Genomic DNA, 22,285 nt, shown 5'->3' with positions numbered 1-22,285 from the left:
CCTGGATGGAACTGCCTAGTGATTCGTTGGTCCTTACCCAGGTTCTCTAGTGCATACCAAGGGGGAGTCTCAAAGCAAAAAAGAATGTATCTGAGTGAGGAAATGAGAAGGGGCACTTGCTTTGGCACTGTCCTCCAGAGGGGAAGGAGGGGAGCTCGTGCTTGAGGGTGTCATTGCTGCTTCCCCTCTTAGATCCCAGAAAAGGCCAGGGGCTGGGCCCTGGGAGGAGGAGTGGGGGCAGCCAGTAAAGGAAGCAACACAGTCATGTTCTTCTCCCGTAGCCACATGCAAAGGGAGCTGGGGCTGCAGCCCCAGAGATAGCCACAGGAAAGCCTCTTCCCTACCTCTTCAGGTCTAGGGCAGAGAGAGAGCTTGTGGGATGGCAGGATATGCTTCTGGAAGGCTCCATCAGGCCCCATCTGCCCTGGACTGCCGAGGTCTTTCCAGTGGTAGGGCAGAGTAGGTAACAAAATGGCTTCTTCCCGCTCACCTGAAGAGCTAGGCCCACCAAGCCCACATTCTCTTCTGGTTCTTGATTTATCTCAAACGATAAACAGTAGCAAAGAATCTGGCTTCAGGAATACTCAGTGAGGGCTTAGAGTGGGCTGGGGTCAGGCCATTCTATTGTCATCCCAGCCAGGACCTTTAGAGGCTTGGCTTTGAGTGGAGGAGCCAGGAAGAAAATCTCATTTTGGATGATCATTCCTGGCTGTTGGAGGTAGGTGGTGTTGGCTACAGTCCCAGAGAGGGGCCTGTTGGGTCCAGCAGCTTCCTTTCAGGGACTCTACTCTGCCTTGAAGGCAGGCACTCCAGGGATTGAGGTCAGAGAAGCCTCCCAGTTCTGGAGTTCTGCCTTGAACATGTCATCTTGTTTTCCCAGAACATTACCCTGGATTCCTCACCTCCTGCACATCCTTGGCAGAGGTGACCTGGGGTTTACTTTGGCACCATGTGTTGGGGCATCAGGTACCAAGGCCCAGCTGGAGTAGTCTTTAGGCAGGGGAGATTGATGGGGGCTGTCTCCACAGGCTCAGTGCTCTCCCTTCCAATCCCCTGGAGAAAGGGGAAGGGCCGGACAGAGGTGGTTGCTCCCTCCTACACTGTGGTGTTCCCCTGAGCAGGGCAGGTGGTTGCTTCCCGGGATGGCTGAGTAGAGCCACAGCAGGCCGGCAGTGACCTTATGGCATCCTCATAGCTTGGTGGCAGCTGAAGAAATGGGAGAGCAAAGGCGTTAGCCACTTTCTTGCCCTCCTCCCATATATGCAACACCCTTTTTTTGGACTGTTGCTTTCTGCATCTCCCCTGGAAATGTTGGCTTCATGGAAACCCCTCTGGTTAGGCCTCCCTGGGCTGGGGTCTGCACCATCTACACAAGAAGTGAACTGGGGCCTCCACTCATATCCTTGAGTTCTCCACTAGTGGCCCTTTTCCTGACCCCAGGGCCTCTAATTGGGTATTGTGTGTTAAAATGCAGTAAGTGAAAAGTTCGGTTAGCCAGGGCACCCAGGGCTGAGAAGGCTGGACATTCACCTCTCTGCAGGCCCGGAGCCCGAAGCGTTGTGCAATCAGCTGGTGAATCTGTTGCTGCCGATCCTTCTTTTGAACACTCTCATAGCTGGGCAGGCAAGCTGGCTGCCACAGGGGCAGCTGGTGGCTCCTGGGCAGCCCCACACAGAATTCCTCACCCACCTGGGAGTGGCCCTGTGACCAAGAAAAGCCAAGGGAGCCAGGGAGGCATGCACCAGCGTTATCCAGCTTTGGTCTGGGTCCTCTTCCGCAGAGCAAGCCTAAGTTCAGGGGTATTGCACTCCTCCCTCTCCTCCAAGAAGCCTCTCCAGTCTTCATCCCATCCTTCCCCTTCCCTGCATTCTTTTTAGTCCCCTTAACCACACTAGGTCCCTTGCCTGGCTTCACAACCCCAGCACACACTTCTTCCTCCATCCCAGGTGGCAGGCCCAGGGGTCCTCACCTGTATCCCCTGGGACTCTCGGCTCCTTTCCACTGGCTGGACCTCGGTGTGGCATCCCATGGTGCTGAAGTAGGGAGGTGGGCAGTCCTGGGATCATAAAGCACAACTCAAGGTGAAGCTCAGGGTCAGTGTGCAAGACAGCAGATTCCAAACCCTTTATTTCCCTCCATGCCCCTTTCTCCATCCCTTTAATCCTCTCCACCTGGGCCAAGGCACAAAGCTCAGACCCTCAGCATTTCTGGAAAGGACTAGGGTGTAAAGAGAATCCACTCCTTTCTGGGCACTAGCTCATTCTGCCACCATCTGGTAGCCAGGTCTGATGACCTTTGGTGGGGAGTCAAAGAAAACCACCTCCTGTCCCTACCCCTCCATGCTGTCTGGTGCCCAGTGTTGGGATATGGTGTCAGAGCCTGGGGGGCTGCAGCTCAGAAGATTTTGTTTCCTTTCTGTACAGGATGCCATATGGCACGCTGTCCCTGGGGAGAGGACTGACAGTGCTGTTGTTGCCACTTACCCCCTCCCCCAGAAGTTGGGGTTCTGTACTTTCCCTTGGGAGCTGGAAAAAGACCTTGTCTTCACTGAGCAGCTCCTTGCACTGAGTTATGTTTAACGATGGTCAGGGAGGGGCCTAGATGTTATTAACCCTTTCCACACTGCTCCCCTGACTCAGAGGGAACCCAGGCTAGATGCTGCAGAGAAAGATTCCAAAGGCCCTTTCCATACTGAACAATTGTTTCTCCTTGGTCAGAGGACAGGTGCCCTTTTGTCAGGATTTGGGTCGGGGTGGGGGCCGTGAAGGCAAGGGGTTGGTGGGTCGGGGTGCTTACGTATTGGCTGGGACTCCGGAAGAAGTGGCAGGTGCAGAGGACCTGGCAGCACTGGGGGTCGCGCTGGTGCAGCAGCAGCAGCAGCAGGATGGCCATGATGAACACCGCAGATGAGGCTGCCCTCCCCCCAGAGGCACCATCAAGGGGCAGCCTGGACCCAGCACGTGCAGTGCAGGCCCATTTCCTCACCAGATTGGAATTCACTCCAAAAGCTGGTGTAGGAATGACCTGGCTGGGACTGATACCAGCTTAACAAGGCAAACTGAGGTGCAGGCAGCTTCCTTTTTGCTACAGCATCAAGTCCTTGGGGCAGAGATTTGTGAGGGGGAGCAGAGTAGCCCTGTCCCTTCCCTGCCTGCAGCCCAGGGGGTGATGTGTGTAAGGGAGATTTTACAGAGACACAAGGGGAGGGGATGGAGCAGATACCCTGAGAAACAGTGGATCTGAGGAGGCAGGAGAGGACCCAAGAGCCCAGCTCAACAGCCCCTGATGCCCAGCCCCTCTCGTTACCAAAGATTGTGGCATCATAGGACCTGGCACAGGGAAGGGACCAGAGGGATCAAAGGCCAGCCGTGCACAGCATACTTCTTAAGTCTTAGCTGGGGAGGGCTGTTGCTTGAGGTGACCCCATAGATGAAGCAGCTGGGCTTTGCCTACGGTGAGGGGCCAAGGGTGCCTCTGCCCCACCCCTGGGATATGGAATGGCAGTAGGTACTCACCGGTGGCCATGACTATGGCTAGGAGGCTGTTGTCCATGGTGATGTCTGCACACAGAGAAGCAGTGGCAGGGGATGCCAGGAAAGGGCATCGGCCTTGAGGACAGCCAGCAGGGCCACAGGGCTGACCCTCCCCGAGGTGCCACGCCCCTCCCTGGGAACCCTGGCTTGGAGGAACAGCTTCATTCAGAGCAGGGGCATCTGTAAGCAGTTTTCCAGGCTCTCGGCCTCTCCTGCCTCTGCAGGCCTGACAGCTATGAGGGTCCCGCTGCAACCTTCAGAGCAGGGGTTGGGAGGAACAGGCCCTGCTTCTGCTGAACCTGACAGCCAGTGGGACTCCAGCTCGCCCAGATCTCCGCACTTCTCAGTCCCAGATCCCTCCCAGCCCCACTGCCCACCTCCACTTCCCATTGGCCCAGGTAACGGGGCTCTGGATGTCAATTGGCTGTCTTCTGGTCTTGGCTTTCACCTCTAACAGAACCATGGTGTCCATGGTTGCCCTGGAAACCGGGTACGCCAGGCCATGAAATACAAAAGCCTCTCTGCCCAGGCTCCTCTCCTCCCTCCAAAGCAGTTATTGTGTAGCTCTGGGTGCCCAGCCTGCCTGCACCCGCTCCCTGCCCCCACTCTGTGTCCTGCCTGGCCCAAATCCTGAACTTAAACCCAGTGGCCCAGCCTGGAGTGGATTTCAAAACCTCAAAAAACCTAAGCCTCCAGGCTGAGCTAACCCTACAGAAAGATGAGAGGGTAGAGAACACTGTCTGCTAGGAACTCGGGCAGCAAAGCTCGGCTCCCACTCACCTCAGTGACCTGAACAGGGGAGAGGATGGCAGAGGAGCGCCTCCACCCCCAAGCCTGCCCTCTGAACCTGTCAGGAGGAGTCCTGGAGCCTGGTCCTGGGTCCTGCAGTGCTTCGAACTCAGTGGGGCCAAGACAGGCCTGCCAGAGCAGCAGGGGTGGGGCTACGCTTCCCTAGTTCTGCCTGCCTGCTTGTTAGAAAGGTCTGAGGAGTTTTAAAAGCATACCGTTGTGGGTTGCCACCTCAGACCCATTAAATCAGAATCCTCTGTCAGGATCACGACTCACTAGAGTTGAAGAATGTAAACTCAAAGTGTTTACAGCAGGTGACAATAATGGCTAACTACGACCTGATCTAATATGGTGGAGGACAGGGATGCAGCAAGTGCATGTCCTACCTAAGGTTTTTTTTTTATTGTTTTGTTTTTAATGGTACTTTGAGGCCAGGAGTAGTGGCTGATGCCTGTCATCCCAATGCTTTGGGAGGTTGGAGCGGGAGGATTGCTTGAGGCCAGGAGTTTGAGACTAGCCTGGGCAACATGAGAGAGACCCCTGTTCTACCAAAAAAAAAAAAAGAAAGAAAGAAAAGAAAAAAAAAGCCAGGCATGGTGGTGCACACCTGTGGCCCTAGCTACTTAGGAGGATCGCTTAAGCTCAGGAGGTCAAGGCTACAGTGAGCTATGATCATGATCGTGCCTGAACAACAGAGCCAGACCCTGTCTCTAAAAATACTACTACTACTTTGAAAACTGTTGTGCTAGCCTAACATAGCATAGCCATAGCCCAGGTTAAACCCACCAGCTAGTTTGTGAGCTCTTGGGCAGCAAAGTCTAAGTGTTCTAATATTTACTGCCTGTGCCTAAAATGCTGAACCTAGTTGTTAATTTTTCCTCTTTATTGACCTGAGAATTGATACTGGGAAACAAAACCCCCAACATTCTAGAGAACCAGAGTATAGCTTCAGATGTTCACTAAAATAGGAGCCAGAAAAAAATGAATAATCTTAGCCTCCGAACCTAAGCACTCTTTCCTTGGAATTCTTGCCATTAGTTCCTTCCTACTTACCTGCCCGGCCAGGCTCTTATGTGAGCAGGAGGAGAGTGTAGTGACTGAGTGGCTCTGGAGGCTTCCTGCCTCTTTCTGAAGGCTGCTGCCATCATCTAATAGTTAGCTGTGACTTTGGGCTCGTCATTTCACAGCCTCAGTTTTCTGATCTGCTAAATGACGATAATAAAAATGCCTCTCTTCCTGTAAGGATTGAGATACTGCAGGCATGGTCAGCCGACAAAAACCCCAATGCTGTTATCGGTTGGTTGTCAGGAGTGCCCCCTCCTGGCAACTAGGAGAACTTGACATGTGGCAGCCTGGGCGGGAATTTGTTCCTCAACCTGAGCTGAGATCAGTGTGGCTGGCTGATAGGGTGACTTCAGAGGTCTAGAAACCTTCATCCTTGCTCCTACATTAAGTAAGGTGTGAAGGACTAATACCAAGCCCTGGCTGACAACGGTAGGAGAGTGGGAGGGGGAGAGGAGGCTTGGGAAAGGGAGGGAGGATGGACAACCCTTTTCAACATGGGTCCTAGGACAGTGACCAGGGACCTAGGCTGCTGCTGCTCCCGCCCCTAAAAGAAAAAGCTCCAATCATAACCACCAGGCCATGGCTGGGATTGCCTCTGTTGAAGGTACCCCATGTGGCAGGGCCAGGCTTCTAGGATGGGCCCTGCTACGGCCAAGGATAGAGGAACCAGCATCTGCTGCAGCCTGGCCTGGTGGTGGGGATGGGAGTGCTGGGTCAGGGCTCGCAAACTAAGCTCAGGTCCTGCTGGTCCCCTCGCCTGCTGGGTGGCAAAGAAGAAGGCTTCGAGCCTCTCTGGGCCTGTTTACCCCTCAGAAAAAAGGAGTTGGATTAGATGTTTGTTTTTTGAGACAGGGTCTCACTCTGTCACCCAGGCTGGAGTGCAGTGGTACAATTTTGGCTTACTGCAGCTTCAGCCTCCTGCTTCAGCCTCCTGAGTGGCTGTGACTACAGATGTGCGCCACCACGCCTGGCTAACTAAAAAAATTTTTTTTTCATAGAGACGAGGTCTCACTGTGTTGCCCAGGCTGGTCCCAAACTCCTGGGCTGAAGCAATCTTCCTGCCTCAGCCTCCCAGTGTTGGGATTACAGGCGTGAACCCCTGCACCCAGGCTAGATGAGTTCTTGAGTCCCTCTTGGGTGTATTCTAAAGTGTTCTCCATCTGGGGGAATGAGATCTTTACCTTCTCAAGGCTACCAAAGTACCAGCTAAGACTTCTGGAGAAGGCCCAACGAATGGGGATGGCTTCCTGACCCGCAGGAGGAAAAACACAGAGCCCAGAGTAGAGAGATAGAGATATATTTCTTCTGTTGCATATTTCAGACTTCACGCTGAGCTTCAGGCACAATTACTCCAAGTTCTTCTGAGAGTCTTGACAGAGTCTTCTTTCCACGCTGCTCATGTGACCTCACACTTCCAGTGCTCACCTGGGAAACTCTGCATGGCTCTCAGTGGACCCTGACCCTGCCTTTCCCATCCAGGGGCAGGGTATGCTGGAAAGCCCTGGAGCCAGCCCCACCCCACTTCCAGGGTCCCCTGGCTACAAAATAACTGTCCTGCTAGAGCCCAGCTCTGCAGTGCCCCCCATATCACCAATTCTTCAGGCCTTAGAGCCTGGCAGGGCACTTGCACCCCCGTGGAGCCTCAGCCGCGAGCACCACAGGCCCACGCTGGGTGATGAGGCCCTGGAGAGTGAGGCAGGCCCAGCCTCATCCAGAACAATAGCAGGTGGGCTCAGCAGGCCCCTGCTCCCCACAGACATGGCCCACTTCCTGGGGCTGCTCTGAGCCCTATTGCACATCTTCTGTTCTAGTTTCTCCCCCCACCACCCATTTTCCTTTTTAAGTTAAAAAAAAAAAAAAAAAAAAAATACAAACTAGAGAGGAAGGCAAGGAAGAGCTGGGTGTGGAATGCTGCGGGCACCCTTCTCACGTTCCCGCCAGCCCTCTGATCCCCAGCAGAGGCATCAGCAGTAGTTCATACTGTGTCCACCCTGTCATCTGTGTGGGTTCTTGATGGCTGAAATGGGTGTGCAGCCTGGGCCTCTGGTTCTTGCCTGTGGGAGGGGACACCCCTCCATTGTCTGTAAGGTGCAATTCCCCCGGTTCTCCACGGGTACTGGCTGGGGCCCTGCTACCTGAGTCGCCCGTCTGCTTTGACAGGCCCCAGCTCTGATTTGGGGTCGGGGGACAGAGAGCTCCAGCTGGTCAGTCTGCAGGGCTCCAAGGAGGGGCAAGCAGAGGGGCCTATGGCACACAGTCCGGCCACAGACCAGAAGTTGCTCAGTTCCCTGTCTGTCCAGGCCTCGAGTGCAGGGCCTGTGAGCTGTGTGTGCCGCTGGGCAGCCTCCTCTGCAAGCTCCGGCAGAGGCAGGTTCAGGATGCTACTCAGGCCCTGGAAACTCTGCTCCATGTACTCGTTGTGGGGGGGTCCCGCATGCAGCCAGCTGGCATCATCTGTGGGTGCAGAGCAGGCAGTAAGCACATCCCCCCCGACTCCGTGGAGGCCAGACCCAGGAGTTGGGTCTGGGTACCCCAGTTCCTGTCACAGCCCTACTTCTGAGTCACAGCTTGCTAAGTGACCTTGGGCTAATCCAAGGGACTTTCTGTGCCTATAAAACTGAGTTTTATAAAATCAAGGCAGTAAGCTCTAGATTCCCAACTTTAGGATGCAATAAAGCAGTGGGTTCAAGGCACTTTAGGAAAGAAGGGAACAGTCTGGTTTGTGTCCCACACCCTTTCCTGACCATCATCGGTGGCTCCCGGAGCCCTCAGAAGCCTGCACTCGGGCACTTCAGCCCTTCATGCACAGACACTGACCAGCTTTGTTCCCTCAGCTTAGAGCACCTTCTCTGACTTTGTCCTTGAGGCGCAGCCCCTGTCCCTACCTGCTGTGCATTGTTGCCATTCTTCCCTTGACTGGGAGGTCCAGGTGTGTGGGGGACACAGCTTGCCTGCCCTGGATCCTGGATCTGCTGCAGCCCCACCAGCACCCCCTCCTCCTCTAGGGTACCCCACCTCTTACCCACCTTCTTGTGATAGGACAGGGTGGGGGAAGGAAACACCTACAATGATCACCTCCTGCATACTGGCCACTTTCCCTCCAGAGGCTCTTCCCGCATATCTTCCGGGGGAGTTACTTATACTAGGCCCTTCCTTGCAGGAAATTTGCCCAGCCTGTGTCTCTGTTCAGAGCCTACTCCTTTAGCCTCAGCCAAGTGGGCAGAGAGCCACATGACCCTGCCCACCTGGCCAGAGAGTGGACTGGGACAGCCAGTCAGATTTTCTGTCCCAAGAATGTGGAACCTGGGAACTAAAAGTCCCTGGTCAGTGTCTGTTGCACTGAGATGCCATGGATGGGGAGCCAGAGTCTGAGGTCGATGCATAGAGACATGACAGGATGAGGAGCAAGATGGCCCCAGAGAGATGGAGAAAGCACCTCTGGTTCACAGTAAGGCCTGAGACATTTCCTAGCTTTGTGAAGGAGACCTCTGCATTCTTCCAGTCGTCTCCCCTTTTTAACTCAAGCTCAGGTGAGTGGATTTGTGTCTCATGTACCACGAGGTCCCTGATAGGTGTACTGTTCCTGCTTCACGTGCTAAGACTGAGGCCCAGGAAGGCCAGGGAAATTCCAAGGACAAAAGGCCAATGAACCCGTCAGAGTTATGTTCCAAACCAAGTGTGCATGACTGTAAAGCTCCCCTTTCCACCACACTGCACTGCAGGACACTGCACACTACAGGAAAGAAGATCAGGGCCTCAGCCTTTCCATGCTTCCCTTACTCTAGGGATGGGAATCCGCTCTGATGGTTGGCTTCCTGGGGTCACCTCTCTGGCGAGTCCTATTCTGTCTGGCTTCTGGGCCTCATTTGAGAACTGCAGCCTTACCTTTCCTGAGAGGTAGTTTGCGGTTGAAGGTCAAGGGCAGCACAAGGAAGCGGGTCTCACCCAGCGGTTCCCAGAACTGAAGGAGTCGAACAGTCCAGGGCCCAGGCCGCAGGGGCCGGCTCAGTGGGGGCTTGTATTGCGTGACCTCGGTGTCCGTATCTACTGTGATGTCATAAGATGTGGCCACCACATAGGTTGGATCGATCCAGACCACTGTGGCTGTGAGGTTGGGGCCCCGGGCCCAGCGCTGCACGGCCACAGGCTCGTCCAACGGCCCCAATAACCCCCCAAAGTTCCGGAAAAGACGCTCTTTGGGGTCCCAGTCAGTGCCAACCTGTAAAGTGAGAAGCAGCTGGGCAGGAGTATGGGGGAAAGGTCCTTCTCCCTCCTCTGAGGCTGCCTCTCACTGTGTAATCTCAGGCCAGTCACTGTCTCTTTCTGGGCCCCAGTTTCCCCATCTGCGAAATGAAGGGGTTAGACTAGGAGATCTTTACTATCTCTCCTAGCTCTGCGATTCGTTCTAGGCTTCCATTCTGACTGCTAGGCAGTGGAGGTCAGTCCCCGTTATTGGGGACCATACGGCAGGGATGAGGTTCAAAGTCCCACCCAGAGACCATTCCCACATGAAGCCAAAGTCTCTAAGAAAGAGACAATGAGGAGGGGCCAGGTGCAGTGGCTCACGCCTGTAATCCCAGCACTTTGGGAGGCCGAGGCAGGTGGATAACGAGGTCGGGTGAAACCCTGTCTCTACTAAAAATACAAAAAAAAAAAAAAATTAGCTGGGCATGATGGCACGCGCCTATAGTCCCAGCTACTCGGGAGGCTGAGGTAGGAGAATCGCTTAAACCTGGGAGGCAGAGGTTGCAGTGAGCCGAGATCGCACCACTGTGACAGAGCGAGACTGTCTCAAAAAAAAAAAAAAAAAACTACGAGGAGCCACTCAGAAGCGTACTTTCATGGCCCAATTCGAATGTCCCTGTCCCTCTAGGAGAAATCGCTGTAGTCTGGAAGACTGGGCTTGTGTTATAGTGGCAATGATAATTCCCTCCCTGCTCCCTGCATGTCCTCTGCATACCCCAACCAGGAGGTGCTCCTCAGTGTGCACAGGCTGGGGGTTGACACAGGATGTCTGCATAGGGGCATCACCATGGCTGTCATGATTGGGAAAAAGAACTTTACCCCTCCCTTGGTGTCTGTCCCTCTCTTCCCACTACCCCAAGTCTGGCTGGGGGTTGGGAGAAAGCAAGGGGGGGGGACCTGTCCCACCTCCAGACTCTGGAGCCGGCTGGCCTGGTCACTGCGCCCCAACAGCTTCAGCAACCCCTGGGGCATCAGCCACATCTCAAGCGTCTCTGCCGGCCCCTGGGCTGAGGGCTGCACCGCCTGCGTCACCAGGTAGCCCTGGAAATGGTCGTCATAGAAATACAGGTGCACGCTGGACGGCAAGCCCCTGGGCTCAAACCTAAGGTGCCAGCAGGGAGAAAGGGAGATGCCATCAGCACACCTGACTTGGCCTGGAGTCCCAGGGAGGGGGCTCTGGGGAGTCCCCTCCCCAGGCACTTCCTTTCCCCAGATCTCACCCCCACAGCACCTGCATGCCTGGCTCTAGCCTTCTTTTCGGTATTTGCATTTTTCCTTGCCTCAGACTGGGGCCTTGTTGTGGGCAGGGGACGTCACTCTCTGGTTGGCCTCCTCCTAGGGCACCACACCCCAAGTGCCTGCTGTATGTCAGAAGGGGGTCTCACCTGCAGAGTGGGGTGCCCAGTGGGGCTGCAGCAGTGGCGGCATGGTGCAGGCTGAGGCGGGCGAAGGCCGTGTAAGCGGTGAGCATGACATCACTGAGCCCACTGGGGCCATCAGCCACGTCGTAGGTGTTCTCCCAGTAGGCCTTGAGGGCTGGCGTGCCGGGGGGGTAGCTGCCGTACAGGTGGAAGTCCAGGATTTCCAGCACCTCCTGGTTCACAGTCGACTCGAACTTCCGGGCGAAGAAGGTGGGTCTGGAGACTTGCTAGAGCAGGAGAGGCAAGGAGGGTGAAGGGCTCTGGAAACCCCAGAGGGCATGGCAGGGCTGGCCCCTCAGCACTGCCTAGAGCTCAGCCTCCTGCAGCTTTTCCTGCTGCTGTTGTAGTCCCAGACCCCTGAGGGCTGCTCCAGGCTGAGGCCCCCCCAACGATTTTCTGACTGGCCCACCCTGCCATTCTCCTGGTGAAAAGCCAGGGGAGAAGACCTAGCCAGGGGCAGCCTTGGGGCCTCGGGCAAGCACCTGCAGCCGGAGGAAGTCCTGTGGCTTGAAGTCGTTGGGGGAGCAGCCGCACCAGTCCACGATGTGCTTGTACTGGCACTTGCAGCCCAGCTTGCGGTTCCAGTTGGTGACCCGCAGGTTGTTGTCCACGAGGGTCCCACAGGCCAGGCTGTTCTCCAGCACCGTGTGGAAGAAGGACTTCAAGCAGCAAGGGAGGGTGGAAAGTGAGCTGCAGGCAGCCCAACCCATGCCCTCCCCGGCCTTCATGCCTGCTGGGCCACCCACCTCTGCTGGGAGCAGTGTGTATGTGTAGAACTGGCGTAGCTGGGCCACAAGCGGGTCATCTGTGTACACCACATACTCCACAAAGCTGCGTGTCAGCACAAACCAGTCAGAACCGCCATCCACCACGATGCCTGCCGGGATCTGCCGCTCACCCAGGCGCCACATGTGCGAGTCACACTCATGGAAGAGCCGGTCCAGGCCCTGTTTTTTGATGAACCTGCTGGCGGCAGAGAGGCCATGGCTGGGGATCCTGCAGGGTGGGGTCTAAGCTCTTTCATCCGCCTGGCAACCAACACTCCTCAACCTGTGACTGGTGTGGAGACTTTGAAACCCAGGACTGGAGCCACTGAGCCCAACTGTGTTGGGGGTGTTGGGACAAGACTCTGGGGCCAGGGCCTCCTTTCCCACCCCCTCACCTGGAGTTGTCCCGGCCATGTGACTTGAGGAAATTCTTGTCCCGGTTCTTGGATAGGAATGCCACCAGTTCCTCATTGGTCCTGGTGAAGGAATGGGGTGACAGGTAGCCAAGTGAGATAGTTGTGCAGTCACTGGCACAGAGCAGACTTTCTGGCTTTTCTCTCTCCCTGACGGCTGTCTGGCCATGTGTCCTACCCCTGGCTGATGTCTGGGATAGTGAGCACCAGAGGCCCCTGAGGAAGACCACCCCATCCTTCCTCTGCCCCTTGCTGTCTGATCCAGCACACCAGGTACAGACCTCTGGCTCCTCCTCCTCCTCCCCATCTCCTATCATGCTCAACTCTCAGTTCATCTTATACCAACCCCTCCCCTAAAACATGGCTGGGGCCCAGGGGCCCATGTCTGAGCAGGGCGGATCCCAGAGTTAGGCTTATGGGGCAGAGAAGGTCCACCAAGGCTCTGCAACCCCAGGTGCCCAGACAGGCAACCCCTCCCATCCAGAGGACTCAGAGCCCCATCCCCACACCTGGTTGGGTAGTCAGTGGCACTGAGGTTGATGAAGAAGTCCCAGGCCCAGCCAGGCACCTCTAGCAGGTCCCGCATGCTCCGCAGGTACATCCTTAGGAGGCTGGCGCCGCCCCAGATGGTGACCATGCGCCAGGGTGTCACCCGCACATTATCATAGCGCTGGGCCAGCTCCACCACCTCCCGGTGCAGGTAGTCGGAACGCTGGTGGGGAGGAGACACTCAGCTAGCCCCCAGTGTTACCGCCATCCCCACTCCCTCCCCAGGACAGAGTGAAGGGACACAAGACAGGGAAAGCACAGGGCAGGGCTCCAGCCCATAAGCGGCTGAGCTGGCTCATGCTGCCGCCCCCCCGTTCAGGGCCTGTTTCTCTCTCTAGGCTACCTGGGCCAGGTCAGAGACCCTGTCTGTCGGCAACTTTCTGTTTCTGCTCTGCTCACCCCAGACCCCTTGGCCTCTCCCCACCACAATACCTTGTCCACATGGATGTAAAAGAAGTGCTGCTCATGATAGACGGCCTTGAGGAGACGCTTCAGCTGGCGGATGGCGCGGCCGTGAACCACCAGCATGTAGGCGATTCGCACTGGGGGGCCATCCACAGGCTGCTGGGCTCGGCTCTCATCCCACTGGATGCCGGGGCTCATCTTCCCTGAGAGCAGAGGACAGGCGTTGGCGAGGCCCCCCCAAGGTCAAAGGGTCAGGGTGAGATGGGAAGAGGGAGCTGCCTGCCTTCCAAAGAAGCCTAGACCTGGAGCCCCATGCTCCTGGGTCCCCACTCTGCCTCCGCTACTTAGTAAGTAACTGGATGAAGACTTAGGCAGGGAGGTAGGCCCCCCTTGGCTCTTTCTTCCTCAGAGAGATGGGAGTGAGGATCCGGGCCATGCCACCTCCCTGCCCCAGCCTGGGAAGGGCTGGAGCACCCCTGTCCCTCACCAGTCAGCTGACAGTGCCGGGGCACAGCCTTGGGCATGAGGCTCCCGGCCTGGTGCAGGCACACCACATTGGCGATCTCCTGCTGGCACTGCTTGGTGCTGGCCCGGGCCAGTGCAGACAGCGCGTCCTTGCCCACAATCTCGCACTTGGGGGTGAAGCCGTTGTCCGTAGGCTGGGGGGCGCCCTCCACGCTCCCTGTATCTCCGTGTGGTGGGAAGCCGGCTGCCCCTACCAGTGCCTCCCCAGCTGCTGCCCCACTCAAGTTCTGGCGGCCTGGGGCCTCCGGGGGTGGGGCAGGTGGGACCCGCCGGCTGGCTCTCTGCCGGCTGGTTACTGCCCGTACCACCTTGGCCACAGGCACTCCTGGGCTCTCAGCACGGCCCCGCCAGCGCCCATGCCTTCTGCCTGCGCTGCCCCGTCGTCCTGCTGAACTGTCTGTGTCCTTGGAACCCTCGCCAGGGTCCAATGGCCGTGGCTTCCTCTGTCTTCCTTTCTGTAAAAGATATGCAGACACATCACTGGGGCAGCCCCTCACCTCCTCCTGCTCCTTGAGTTCCATCTTGGTTGGGGGCACCCTCAGACCTAGACATTCCTGCTCACTTTTTACCCAGAGACGTGCTTTTCACCTAAGGACTCCACACAGTCGGCACCACCACAGGACCGCCTCCCTAGCCAGCCACCGAGGGAGCACTGGTCCTCCCTCCACCATACCAACACCCCTGTCCCCCACTGGCTCTCAGATTACATGGCACTGTGCTTGGTTTTCTGTTCTGGACTCAGATCCCACTTTCTTTTTCAGCAGATGTTAAAATAAATATCCACATGTGTCCCAAGGGAAGGGTGCAAAGACCCCACCGAGAGTACAAATGTCCACCTAAGACCCAGCACTCCCACCGAGGGCTGGGAGGAGACAGTGGTCTTCAGGAGACTCTAACTTCCAGATGAATCCAAAGCATTTCCATGTGGGAAGACTGAGGCCATTTCACAGTGAAGGAGGAGTGCCCATGGGGGATGACGGAGGTGAAGTCTGAGACCCCAATACTGCTTGAGTCCTTTAGGAAGCAGATCAAGACAGAGTGAGAGTGCGTGAGATTCACTGCGGGTACCCTCGTGAGCGATGGGGCAGCGGCCGGCAGGGAAAGACTTTGGACCGCAAAGGAGATGACTATGCAAGGAGAGGGGCAAGAAGAGCTTCCGTCTCCAGCACAGCCTCGAGGAAGTCCTGGCTGGCTCCTGGGAAAACTCCAGCACGTGTACTGCCTGGAGCTGGTGAGCCCTGAGCCACCTCCACACTCAGTCTGTGGCTGGAAAGCTGAGGCAGGGCCTGAAGGTGCCCGCAGCTGGAGGCTGTCACCTCGCTGCACGTGCAACAGGGCACCTCTACTGCTGCCGCGCCCCTGCTTCCTGGTTCTAAGTGCTCTGGTACCTCCTGCCTCTCCTCAAATCCAGGCACTTCCCTAGATGGCCTGGTGGTGACTGAACACCATGTCCAGCCACCTCCTCCTCCGTTCCCCCATCCTACCTGCCCTGCCTGACCAAATCCCATCCATCCTTTCAGATCCAGCTCCAAGGCCCCTGGCATGCAGCCATTCTATTTGCCCTGCAGTGGAATGGGCTGAGCTCCAAGGCCCTGGATGTTCCTCTAGTAGTGAACTCCTTGACAAGAGACGTGTCAGCTCCATCTCCCCAGGGCCCAGCAGAGCAGCTGGCACACACAGACACCTAGCTGGTATCTGGTAGATGAGATGTAGAACGGACGGAGGAACAGGGGCCACCGTGTGAACACTCCAGACTCTCCAGGGCTCTGGGCCTAGCTCTGCCAACTCACCAGCAGTTCCCTAACTTCTCTGAGCATGCTCCCTTAGCTGTAAGGAGGAATAACAAATGAGCATGAGACACTGCAGCGAGGGAGAGCCGTCTCCAGCCTTGTAAACCCTCTCCTACCGGCCTTCCCCTCCATGCTCACAAGCTCTCCAAGACTAAGTCCTCTTCTTTCTTGGCCTTTCAGCAGCCAAGAACTTAATGGACCACTCTGTCTTGCTTGAAGCGCCCTCCACATTTGCTTTCCAGGATACCCACCTGGCTTTTCTCTTCTCTCCACTGTCACTCCTTATGGTCTTCTTGGTGCTTCCTTGTCTCCCAGGGCACATCTGGGGGCCCTTCCTGTCCTAGCACCTTTACTTCCTAAGTGATCTTCAGTCTCTGAGTTTCTAAACTCCATCCCCACCCCCAGATTGATCTCTCTGGCCTGGATAGCTCCCTTGAACCTTCAGGCATTTAACTACCAGCTTCCTTGACATCTCACATGAGAGCTTAATAGACCTCTCAAGGCCACAAGCCCAAAAGTACCTCCCGCTCTTCATCCCCAACCTGCTCCTACTTCATCTTCCCCATCTCAGTTAATGACATCTCCATCCTTCAAGATGCTCAGGCCAAAAACTTTTGGGAATCATTTTTTTTTTTTTTTTCTGAAACAGAGTCTTGCTCTGTTGCCCAGGCTGCAGTGCAGTGGCGCAATCTTGGCTCACTGCAACCTCTGCCTCCTGGGTTCAAGCGATTCTCCTGCCTCAGCCTCCTGAGTATCTGGGACTACAGGCACATGCCACCACGCCTGGCTAATTTTTGTATTTTTAATAAGAGACGGGGTTTCACCAAGTTGGCCAGGATGGTCTCGAACTCCTGACCTCATGATCCACCTGCCTTGGCCTCCCAAAGTGCTGGGATTACAGATGTGAGCCACTGCGCCCAGTCAGGAGTCATCTTTGACTCTCTTTCCCTAACACCCCACATCCACTCCATCAGTAAAGCCCATCGGTGCCACCTTCAGAATATATCTGGAATCCGATCCCTTCTCAACACCTCCCTCACTATCCCTGCCTGGATTCCCTGGTCTTCCAGCTCCTATTCTTCTTCCCCTAAATTCCATTCTCATCACAGCAGCTGGTGTCTCTGTTACAACTCTTAAAATCCCATTTCACCACTCCCCTGCTCCAAACCTCCAGTGGCCCCTCTTAGGATAAAAACCAAGGCCCTTACAGGAGCCTACAGAGGCTCCGTGAACTCTCTGGATGCCCCCTTCTCCACCCAGGGCTCTCTGACCTTATCTGGGAATTTGTCATGCTCACTCTCCTGCAGCCACAGTGGCTTTCTCTGCATCCCCTCATCTGCCCTGGCACTCCTGGCTCCAGCCCTTGCACCCACTATCGCCTGTGCCTGGCACACCCTCACCCAGATAGCCCCACTGCTCACTCCTTGCCTCCTTCAATTCTTTGTTCAGATGGCATCTTCTCAGTAGGGCCATCCTGACCACTGGATTTACAGTGCCAGCCCTCCCTTCTCCTCTGCTTTTTCCCATAGCACAATATTTCCTCTCACCCTACTATTTATTTATACTGTTTTGATTTTTTTTTTAAATTTGTCTTTCTCCTCAGAAGATTGTAAGTTCCCCAAGGGCAGGGCTTTTTGCTGTATGTACTGACATAGTCCTAGCACCTAGGAGAGTGTTTGGCTAGTACATACTCAGTAAGTGTTTGTGTTTTTGAGACAGTCTTGCTCTCATTGCCCAGGCTGGAGTGCAGTGGTGCAATCTTGGCTCACTCCAACCTCCGCCTCCTGGTTTCAAGTGATTCTCCTGCCCCAGCCTCCCATGTAGCTGGGATTACAGGTGCGCACCACCATGCCCAGCTAATTTTTTGTATTTTTAGTAGAGATAGGGTTTCACCATGTTGGCCAGGCTGGTCTTGAACTCCTGACCTCAAGTGATCCACCAACCTCGGCCTCCCAAAGTGCTGGGATTACAGGCCTGAGCCACTGTGCCTGGCCTTAGTATTTGTTGAATGAATGAATGAATGAATGAATGCAAAGCTTTTGGCATAGGCACAGCATTCCGTAAGTACTGCTACTTTTTTTTTTTTTTTTTTTTGAGACAGAGTCTCACTCTGTCGCCCAGGCTGGAGTGCAGTGGCATGATCTCAGGTCACTGCAACCTTCACCTCCTGGGTTCAAGCAATTCTCGTGCCTCAGCCTCCCAAGTAGCTGGGATTACAGGCGTGTGCCACCATGCCTGGCAACTTTTTGTATTTTTAGTTAATACTGGGCTTCACCATATTGGCCAGGCTAGTCTCAAACTCGTGACCTCAAGTGATCTGCTCGCCTCAGCCTCCCAAAGTACTGGGATTACAGGCGTAAGCCACCATACCCAGCCCAGTGCTGCCATCTTTATCATTATGATTACTCAGATGGGAGAAGGAAATAGTCAAACGTGAAGTCAAGAGAGGCCCAAGATCCTCAACATCTTGGACTTGGCTGGGTTGGGTTCTCTGTGCTCCTCACCTCCCCAGGGCTTCCCCCAACCCCTGCACACCCTACCCACTACCATTCTCCTCAGGCCTTCTGAGCACATGAGGAACCTCACGCTGTCAGGATGACAGCCACCTTCAGGCCAGAGCCCCATCCATACACTCATGCCCTCTGTGCCTAGCACCCAGCCAGCCTTCTGATCTTTTGATTTTATTTATTTTAATAGAGATGCAGTCTTGTTATGTTATCCAAGCTGGTCTCGAACTCCTGGGCTCAAACGCTTCTCCCACCTTGGCCTCCTAAAGTGCTGGGATCACAGGCATGAGCCATAGTGCTCGGTTGCCCTCTGATCTCTCTTTTTTTTTTTTTTTTTAGGTTTTCACTATTTATGACAAATATTCCACTTCCATGATTTTCTCCAGTCAAAAGTTCTTTGAGACGATGCCGTCAGCCTTGGCCAATCGGAGAATGGAATCATCTGACTCACCCATCCTACGAATGGCCCCGCAGATAGCATAAGTTTTAAACTGGCCCTCTGATCTCTTAAAGGTGGCCGGCCAGTGGGAGCTGGGGGCAGCCATTCCCATCTGAGAAGAGATACCTGCAAGAAGAGGCAGCAGACCCTATTCTGTACCCACACTGGGGAGGGCACCACAGGCTGGGGAATCCCTAGGAAAGGTAAATGCAGCCCCACCGAGCTGAGTGTGTATCAGCCTGGTGACATGTGACCTGGCCACACAGCAAGCAGGGAAAGACATTCCCAAGCTTAGGTGGGTAGAGATGGCAGAGAGCTGTAGGCTCTCCGAGTGGAAGCCAGTATCAGTGAGTCAGGAAGCTGGTCAGGAGAGTAGGGCATGAGGCACGGGGCCAGGTTGGCTGTGGTGGGGGCCAGGATGTGGGAGGAGATGGGCATGTTGGTCCCCGCACTGCAGTGGGAGCTGGCTGACCCTGAGAAGGACAATCCCAGAGGAGGCTAGGGGATGAGGAGGCAGCAGTGAGGGATCAGAGAGGCCCTGGTGGGCAGTTAGCCCCCACCTCCATCCCTTCCAGGCATGTCCAAAGAGCATCATCACAGCCCCAGCCTTGTGCCCCTCACAGGCTGCCCCCAGCAGCCCTGAGGTCGGGAGCCCTTCTGATGACTGAGGGTGGGGAATGGTCCTCTGACCTCTGGCCTGGATGCATTCTGGCCTCAGAGGCTCCTTCCTCTCTTCCAAGGAGGCAATTAAAATCCTCTGCCACTTCCTGGCTCTGCAGCTCCACCTTAGAATCTTTGCTCCCCCCATCCCCACCTCCTTTGACTTCTCAGGCTGCATTTAAAACAAGTGGTGAGATGGTGTTTGTGAAAGCTTTGGAAACTATGGAGCTGTTCTCTGGAGGTTAGTGACCATCCCTGGGATTCACTCTCAGCCTCTCCATAGATGGGCAGAGCACACGTCTTAAATGCACACTGAATCCTGTGCTGCTTAAACCCCTTCGGTGCTCTCCCGCTGCACTCAGAATAAAACCCTTGCCCCTTGCTGTGGTCCTTTCAGCTGCACAGGATGGAACCTTCTTCCAGGGAAAGCACCACACCCTCCTGTCCATTCCTCAAGGGTGCTCAGCTAAGCCCATTCTCCTCAGGCCTTCTGCCTGAACTCTCCTGCCCACCTCTTCCTCTGAGAAGCCTTTCCTGACCCTCTGATCTAACCCAACCCCTTTGTAATTCTATTGAGTTCCTTTTCGCTGTCTGTTTCTTCCTGTAGATTACCTGTCCATGAGGGCAGAGACCTCATCTATTTTATTTTTGTATCCCCAGTGTTAGCAGTGTCTAGTACAAAGTAGGACTTCATACCTATTTGTGGAATGAATGATTGGATGAATGAATCGTATTCCCAATGCACAATCGTATTCCCAATGCACAATCGTATCCCAATGCTGGGATAATAAGAGTTATTTATTTACTGACAGCTGAGTGTGTGCCAGGAACTCCTGCAAGTGCTTCACAGGCATCATTTTCACTTTATAATCACCCAACATGGGAGGTGCCAATACTATCCCCATCTTGAGGAGAGATACTGATGAGGATAAGGGAGGAGGCAAAGTGATTTGCTGGTGGTCTCCTCAGGGTCAGAGCTGGAAGAGAGTGGTGAAGTGGGCGGTCCAGCTTCAGCACTCACCTTCCCATGCACCCCGTTATGCTGCCTGGCAACCCCAGAGTCAGGTGAGGGAGCAGCTGAGGGGGTCCAAGCAGCAATGGGTGCCTGGACCGCACAAGCCTTTTCAGACATTCCAATCCAGGATTCCCCTATTCATTCAGCCAGTAAGCTGGAGGAGGCGGTGGTGGGGGATGGGGGCGGTAGCCCAGAGTGGTCCCATATTCCAGCGTCAGAGGGCTCCCTAACTGCCTTGGCAGCCCATTCCATCCTGGAATGTCCCATCTGCCCAAAGAGTCTTCTTACACTGGGCCTGAAACACTCTCCTACTTGCTCGTCCTACTTGGAGGTCCACATCCCCGCGGATGTCACGAAGCCAGCCGCCCCTGCCCCCACCTCCTTTTGGAGTTATGGTCTCATGTGACTCTGTTCCAGCCCCCGCCACCATCCCACCCTCTGGGTTCTCCAAAAAAAGGCAAGGGCAGCTCTTCTGGCTCCACACTAGGCCTTCCAGGCTGGTGAGATGCCGTAAGGGGTCGTGGGTATCGGGGCTTGTCCGAGGACAGCAGCAGACAGAGTCTCTGACCCGGATCTCTGGAGGCAGCAGAACAGGGGCGCTGGGGGCAGGGAGGCCCTGACCTCTGGGCCACAGCTTAGGACTGTGGTGTGGCCTGTCCTCTCCATCTCCGCAGCATGAACCCAGACCCAATGGACCCTTCCTCACCACACCGCTGAGGTGTCTGAGCCTCCAGCTGCAACCACATCAGGGAAGAGGGAGAAAGACCCTCGAGGCAGGGACCTGGGGGCTGAGACGGCTGTTGGTTGCCCCTGCTCTACGGCTGGGACTCTGTTACAGTCCCCATTCCCTTAGAGCCAGAGGGCCCCTCCCTAATTCCCTAAGGTCCTGAGGCCAACTCACCAGCTCAGTTCCTCCTCCCTCTGCCCTCCGGAGACCCATCCAGGTTCTTCAAACCTCTGGCTGAGGAAGCCACACCTCGGGAAGACTCCAGTTCTCTCCCTCGGGGTCACTCCTTGTTCTTTCAGTTCCCAGGTACACACTTTGTCCCAGGCCCGAATTCCACCCCCCGAGCTCCACTTGCTCACCGGCCGCTGCCCCCTCAAGCTCAGCTGGGGAAGGACGCTCTGGGTCCCTTGGCCCCACTCCTCCGCCCACGGCGCGCACATCCCCGCCCCCTCCCAACTTCAGAAAGTTTGGCCTGGGGCTCCCCACCTCCGAGCAGCTTGGGGCCCAGCCCCGCCTCCCAGCCCCGCTCGCCGCGCCTGACCTTCATCGCTCCCTTGGCCGGAGACCACCCCAGCATGACCTGCTCCTCCCGCCCCGGCCCCCAATGCACCAGGGCCCGGGTCGCCAGGTCACGCACTGTCCCCGCGCGCAGCTCCCTAGGCCTGCGGGGTAAGGGAGTGCCAGGCGCCGGATGCTCCGCTCCAGGTGACCGCCGGCGCCCCGCACGCACGCACGCGGCCGGTGCCCCACTTCCCCGGCTGGGGCCGCCCGCAGCCCCGCCAGGACCCTGCGCGCCCCCGCGCCCGGCCTGCCCGCCCGCCTGGTTGTCCGAGCACCTCGCCCGCCTCGTCCTCCTCCAGGCCGCTGAAGCTCCACACCACCAGGCCCTGCAGCAGCAGGATGGCCAGCGCCGTGGCAATCGCCAGCTTGTAGCGCCGCACCAGCTTCTGCACTCGCGCGCTCGCCACCATCTTCCTGCCCGGGACGCGGGGCGCGCGCCCAGCCCTGCAACCCGGCCGCGGGCGCGCGCACGGGCGCGGGGCTGAGTCTTCCCCCCGCCCCCACGCCCGGGGAGGCGGGCCGGGCGCGCGCCGGGGCGGGGCCTGCGGGGCCAAAGCACCGCGCCCCGCAGGCTAGGGGTGGAGCCAGGGCTCGCAGCACCTCCCTCCCCGGCAGCCTCGGGCGTGGGCCTGAGCGCCCGCCTTCTGCGCTCTTGTCTCCGCTGGTGCCCCAAGTGTGCGCCCCTCTACCTGGATGGCGAGCGCCTGGTGCTAGGGAGTGGAGGGTCTGCAGCACAACCTCTCTTGTCTGGTATCGGGGTCGTGGGCGAGTTCAGTCCCACGCCGGTAAGCTCTCTGTCTCGGGGGCCCTGGGAAAGCCAGGGCTCCCAGAGACGCCGCCTTGGGAGAGGGCGTGTGAGAGCCACAGGCCTCTG

At 56.4% G+C, this 22,285-nt stretch overlaps 1 protein-coding gene across 3 annotated transcripts; it reads right to left on the bottom strand.

Annotated features, from left to right (window-relative positions):
- Positions 1-6,668: 6,668 nt before the first annotated feature.
- Positions 6,669-21,924, bottom strand: XYLT2 (xylosyltransferase 2). Of its 3 annotated transcripts, none has more exons than XM_033183463.1 (11): positions 21,687-21,924; positions 13,675-14,167; positions 13,215-13,390; positions 12,743-12,945; positions 12,216-12,296; positions 11,800-12,016; positions 11,536-11,712; positions 11,018-11,280; positions 10,539-10,734; positions 9,273-9,606; positions 6,669-7,841 (listed from the first exon to the last, which is right to left on the bottom strand). In XM_033183463.1, exons 1-11 carry the CDS (start codon positions 21,819-21,821, stop codon positions 7,519-7,521), a joined length of 2,598 nt encoding a protein of 865 aa, XP_033039354.1. In that variant the 5' UTR covers positions 21,822-21,924; the 3' UTR covers positions 6,669-7,518. The 3 variants fall into 3 exon arrangements, with proteins under 3 accessions (XP_033039354.1, XP_033039352.1, XP_033039353.1); XM_033183461.1 differs by having other exon boundaries at positions 11,800-12,049; positions 21,687-21,889; XM_033183462.1 differs by having other exon boundaries at positions 7,387-7,841; positions 11,800-12,019; positions 21,687-21,889.
- Between the last annotated feature and the right edge of the window lie 361 nt (positions 21,925-22,285).

Source organism: Trachypithecus francoisi, unplaced genomic scaffold, assembly GCF_009764315.1.
Source record: "Trachypithecus francoisi isolate TF-2019V2 unplaced genomic scaffold, Tfra_2.0 Lachesis_group20, whole genome shotgun sequence".
Lineage (NCBI taxonomy): Eukaryota > Metazoa > Chordata > Mammalia > Primates > Cercopithecidae > Trachypithecus > Trachypithecus francoisi.
Note: the sequence above shows the minus strand (reverse complement) of the source record. Positions and strands in the feature narration are given on the sequence as shown.